Source organism: Mesoplodon mirus (genome assembly GCF_964341445.2).
Source record: "Mesoplodon mirus genome assembly, chromosome: 2".
Lineage (NCBI taxonomy): Eukaryota > Metazoa > Chordata > Mammalia > Artiodactyla > Ziphiidae > Mesoplodon > Mesoplodon mirus.
Window position 1 is genome coordinate 193061971 of NC_138977.1, and position 5847 is coordinate 193067817.

Genomic DNA, 5847 nt, shown 5'->3' on the forward strand with positions numbered 1-5847 from the left:
CTAAAACCAAGCAAGAACCACATTCTAAGAGGCTGGTGAGCAGAATCAAATACCTTAAGAACAAAGCCAAAGAGATGGAAAATCAAGGGGTGGGAAGTCGTTGGATTTGATCATTAGGAAGATAGCAGTGAATAGGGAGTGAAAGTCTCAGGAAGAGGTGAGGGTGGGATGACTCAGAGGTGAGGAAACAGAATCAGACAAACACAGACTTCTGGCTCTTTCCAACACTTTGGCTTTGAAAGAATGATGAGAGAAGCAGCTTTGATAAAAGCTGGATCAAAAACTTGGCTTTTTGGGGTTCCCTGTAGACAGGAGAGCTCAAACGTGTGTGAACCGAAGGTTACGACCCTGGTACAGTCCTGGAGCTCACATCGTGAAGCATCATTTGTAGCAAACACAAATACAGTCCAGACCTCCAACCCACCTAGCACTCACACAGAGTGTGAGTGCTCTCACAACAGCTCTAGGAGGTAGGTTCTATAATTAACTACATTTTACAGATGAGGAAGCCAAGCACAGAGAGGTTAAGTAACTTGTCCAGAGTCACTCAGCTAGTTAAGTCCCAAGTCAAGTTTCCCCTCACACCCCTCCCAGGGCAATCTGGCTTCAGCATGTGTACTCTTCCCTGATGTGCAATGAGGGGTACAGAAAACAGAGCCTTTGACCTACTTCATGCTTTCCCACGTCCTGCTGAGATTAATCTGGCTTTCTCCCCTGCCAAGCAGAGGCTTTGAATTCATGGCGGACGCTCTGTTTGACAGGGGAGGAACAGCAGAGGGAGGCCATTTGTTGGTGTTGCAGGGTTTGTAGCTCACTGGCAGTTGTGAAGATTACCATAAGCACCATCCAAAGACAGGTATAGTATACACTACAAGACCTAAGTTCAAGAACCAGCTCCAAATCCTAGTATTTTATCATCTGGAGCAAGTCACTTAACTGTTGCAGATACCAATTCTCCATCCATAACATGGAAAAATAATGATAATAAAAGCTAAGATTAAAAAAGTAATAACTATTCTACATCCCTTAGAGTGTAAGGAACAAGTGAAACAATGTGAGAAAGTTCACGCAAATGTGCATGATTTCGTTATCATTGTTCTTCTTCTCTCAAAACCATCCAAGAAATTGCTCGTCCTCTCCACTCCCCCAGTTCCACCCCGCAAGGTATCAAAAACTGCTAAGACATCCAACTCTGAGAAAGTGTTCTGAACCCAAGTAATTTCCACGTGTACAATTTGTCCTAAATGGGAAATTCCCTTACACAGTGAGGCATTATGACCCATTTCAAAAATTCTCTGGGAGTGAGTTGTAACAAATTGTCATTATCCAAGATTTGCAGACTGCTTTTGGATGCCTAAAGCTGCTCAAAGCAACTAATAGTATATATTCTACACCGGCCTGTTCATCCCCCTTTTCTTTCTCTGCTCACCGTTTGGCTCATGATACTAACATACTACCTCCAGTGAGGCATTTTCCCCTCACCACCTGTGCTTGTGAATTTCACTTTTTTTTTTTTTTTGCTGTACGCGGGCCTCTCACTGTTGTGGCCTCTCCCGTTGTGGAGCACAGGCTCCCGACGCACAGGCTCAGCAGCCATGGCTCACGGGCCCAGCCACTCCACAGCATGTGGGATCTTCCCGGACCGGGGCACGAACCCGTGTCCGCTGCATCAGCAGGCGGACTCTCAACCACTGCGCCACCAGGGAAGCCCGTGAATTTCACTTTTATTCATGATATAATCTTTAAGTCCCAGCATGGTCCTGCTGTGGACAGAGGAGGAGGTGACTTCAGCAGAAGCCAAGAGGGCACGCCCATTGGGAAAGAATGTGAGAAAATCAGAGGGTCAGCCAGGCACTCTGATTGCGTCTTTCAAAGGTTTGGAGCACCGAAACATATTTCTAGGGAGGTTCGTTTGGCAGAGTATGGATATAAAGTCTTTAGATGGATTTTTTTCATCTTTAAACAAGACAGTTTGGTGCATATATTATGAGCCTAGAATTCCATGCAAAGCTGCCTTTCTTTAGATCTTTTGTCTAAATTGCCTTGATTTTTTAACTTTACCCTATCTATCTAAATGGTGTTCCAAAGATAAAATTAAAACAATTATGCAGCAGCAGAATGCGGTACATGATGGGTGACAGGTGTGCAGTCAGTTGTAGGCACATTTACTGTCACAAGTAATCTATGAGAACATCTGGGACACAATCAATCTCCTTTTGCAGGTGAGGAACTAGGGATCTAGGGCCAAATTTCACTTTTTTCTTTCCTTGAGAAAGGAGTATGCAGTTTGCATGTACATCTTCATAAAGAAAAGTGAACATACAAAAATCTCAGATTGCAGAGACAATGTGTGATGGTCATTTGTATTAGATGGCTTTATGAAAGGGGGGGGGGCTCACTCATAATCCCTCCCCTACCTATCAGCCCCTCTAAAGCACATACTTGACTTACAGGTTTTGCAAAGCAAGGGACTTCACTAATTCTATTCATCTCCCAACACCACCCTTTCCCCCCCAAATAATGCAGTGGTGGCCCAGCGTTAATCTCTCTGAAAAATTTTACAGAGTAAGTTTTATCAGTTTTCTGTTACACAGAAATCAACTAAAACACATCCAGAACAACAGTGTTTTTCCCTCTGTGAAATCTCTAGACCAAAACCAACAAACAGATCCCTTCTCCCACCTCCTTTCCTACAAGCTCCCCCTCCCCCAAACCTGCCACCACCAGATTCCTCTTTCCACAGCTGGACTGATGCAGTCTCTGAGGAGCACTTGCCACCCCAGCTCCCTCTTCTCATTCCAGTTTCTATCAGTCAAAACGCCAGTGAAAATGCCAGAAGCCAGTACTTGCTTGGTTTATGTCCTTTTTTACTTTTTTTCAAGCATAAATAACGTTTCCTTCTATATAAATGTACAGTTCTATGAAAACAAAGAAAAAAGGTACAATAATCTTAGTCACTGTCCAGCAGGAACATGTTTCATTGTTTACAGAGTCACAGATCAGATTCTCCATAAAAATATTTTAGCCTAGTTCTAGGACACCTTCAAACAGAGTAAAATTCCTTGTTCTACAAACAAACCCTTTTAGAGATTATTTAAATACGCCAGTGATTTTGGATACTTTATACCCAGAAATCAAGGCTATTGAAATGAGCTAGAATTCCACATCAAGAATATAATTGTTGATATACAAACATTACATAAATTACTAGATTGTGAAAAATACATCAGATTTTCTCTATAAGTTTCCAGCAAATAAAACAAAAAAGCAACCTCAAGGGTGTCTCTCCCGATTCAAGGGTGAAATGCACAATGTCTGAGGTACACCCACCCCTCACCACAGCACACACTACTACGCCGGGAGGGGTGCCTGCATGTCACCTGGCGCGAGCAGACCTCAGAGTTCCCAGTATTTTGTCCCAGTGTGTGAAGTAAGGGGCGAAGTTGCAGGTAAACTGGGAGTGATGCAGGTCGTGGTGCTCCACGCCCCCATACCACCCGAAAGGTACCAGTTTGTGCGTGGACCAGGGGAAGTCGTAGCCCGAGTGGTCCTCCACCGACAGCCAGATGTTGACCACGTGGAAGGTCAGGACAGTGAGCGGGTGGCACTGAAGCAGCAAGACGTTCATCATGTCAAAGAAACCCAAGGAAAACAGCTCCCCGACGCTCATGTATTGCGTGGCCAGCGCAAACGGGGACGAGTGCTCGTGGTGCATCTTGTGGAAGGTCCGGTACAGCCAGGGCACCTTGTGGTGCAGCACATGCCACACGAAGAACTCGGTGTCGAAGAGCAGCAGGCAGAGCACGACGTGGCGGACCAGCTGGAGCAGCTCGGGGGCTTCGGGGGGCAGGAGGGCGGGGCTGGTCGCCCAGCGCAGCAGTGTCATGGGGAACACGAACACCACGTGCTGGTAGAGGGTCTGCCCCAGACAGGGCAGCAGCTGCCAAGCCGACGGCGAGAAGTCCGGGTGGATCTTGTAGCGCCGTAGCGCGGGCACCCAGGGGCACAGGACGTCCAGCACCACGAAGGGAAGGCAGAAGCCCACGTAGGTGGTGATGGAGAAGACGACGGGGAAGACGGGCGACTGGATGAGGGCCTCCCAGGTCCTCAGGCGGTCCCAGAGCGGCTGCAAGAACAGCTGGCCGGAGCTGCAGAGGACGTGGAGCTCGGAGCCGTTGTGACTGCTCATGATGAGGTGGTGTCTGGCAGCGGCTGCCGCTAGGGTCCTACCGACTTTTCTTAGGGCTTTCGGCCCCGCCCCGAGTGATGTCAGCCGCCGTTCTCCCTTTCCCGGCTTCGGGGAGCTTGCATAATTAAATAATCAAACAGAGTTGCGCTTAGTTGCTATAAATACTCATCTACAGCTGCATTTAATCGGCATTCCTGTATGCAGTTACGCAATGGCACGCAGTACTTTCTATGCATGCAGGATGACGTTCTGATTTCTTAATTGACGTACAATTTACACACGATACCATGCACAGATCTTCAGCATAGAATTTCTACGAGTTCTGACAACTCAATTCATGGATCATCACCATTCCCAAACAAGATGAAGAATATTTCCATCATCACCGGGAAGAGCTCCTTTGCCACCAATGCAGAATTACTTGTGTTTTTTCATACATACATAAAATTGCGTCTATGTGTTTTAATAAAGATACAAGTGTAACTGCATTAAAAAACAAAAAACTTAAAAAAGCCACGTACCTTTCGTATTTCAGGTCTTTTCTTTCTGCTCTCGCCGTATGGATCTAACCAGCAGTGATCAGCAAACTAACCTTTCGCAGTTAACCGCGGGTCTTTGGCGGCGCGCGGCGGCGAGCAGCGCAGGAAATCAGACTGGCGGGACGGGAACCTCCTCCAGTTTCAGTGTCTCCGTTGGGGAGCTGTGCCCGCCAGCTCGCGGACTGCTCCAGATCCCACCTCACGCAGACTCCCCCGGAGGAGCCCCAAAACCTGGCGGGCGGGTCGTTCCTTCGCGGCGCGCCGGGGTCGCCCAGACCAGCGAAGGGAACCTGGAGGCACGGAGGGAAGAGAGGGGACCGCGACTGTTACCCTTCACTTTACAAAAAAAAAAAAGAAAAAAAAAAAATGTCAAGGGCTGGATTTAACATCCAGAGCCTGCCCAGATCTGGCTAAAAGCCGCTGCATCTCAGTTTGGGGTGGAAGCAGTGAAATCAGTAAACCACCCACTTTGAGAAATCAAGGGAATATTTTTGCATTCTGGAAGCCTCAGGGGAGGCTGTTGATTGAACAGATGATGTCACGCCCTCCCTACCTTTCCCTTGCTGGCTTCGCGACGCCAACTTGCCCCACGTCCATGACGCCTATTTCCCCAAACCATCCCAGACTCAGAGAGCCCACCGGCGAGGCCACGCTCACCTCTGCGTTTCTCCACCATCAGCTGGAGTCGACTGGCCTGGACTGAGCCTGAGAAAGTCGGTACTAGGAGAGCTCTGCTGGGTCGGGGCGGGGGCAGGGGGTGACCCCGGAACTTGAATGAAAAGAAACCTCTGCGTTTGACCCCGGGGGCCAGACACAAGGGGCGCCTAGAGGATAGAAGTTTGGGACGGAAACTTCGAAGCCAGGGATCACTCCTAACCCTAGCTTTGCCTCTTCTTGCCTCACAGACCATGAGGTTGGGCCCAGCGCCTCTCTCCATGAAGCTTTGCGTATTCTTATCACCCCTTCCTTTCCAAAGGGAAATAACAATAGCAGCCATCGCATGAGGCTACTGCAAGCATTAAATGAGAAAACAATAATAATAATGTTAAAGTTATTATGTAACGTCTGCCAGGCATTAACTGTTTTACTTGAAGTGATTTCATCCAGTCCTTAGAAGAG

At 47.9% G+C, this 5847-nt stretch overlaps 1 protein-coding gene across 1 annotated transcript; it reads right to left on the reverse strand.

The window, feature by feature from the left end:
* Positions 1–2858: 2858 nt before the first annotated feature.
* CH25H (cholesterol 25-hydroxylase) lies at positions 2859–4189 on the reverse strand (the record flags this gene model as incomplete). The annotated part of the gene is made up of 1 exon (XM_082604384.1): positions 2859–4189. The coding sequence occupies one exon, from the start codon at positions 4187–4189 to the stop codon at positions 3377–3379; it is 813 nt and encodes a 270-aa protein (XP_082460510.1). The 3' UTR covers positions 2859–3376.
* Positions 4190–5847: the final 1658 nt, after the last annotated feature.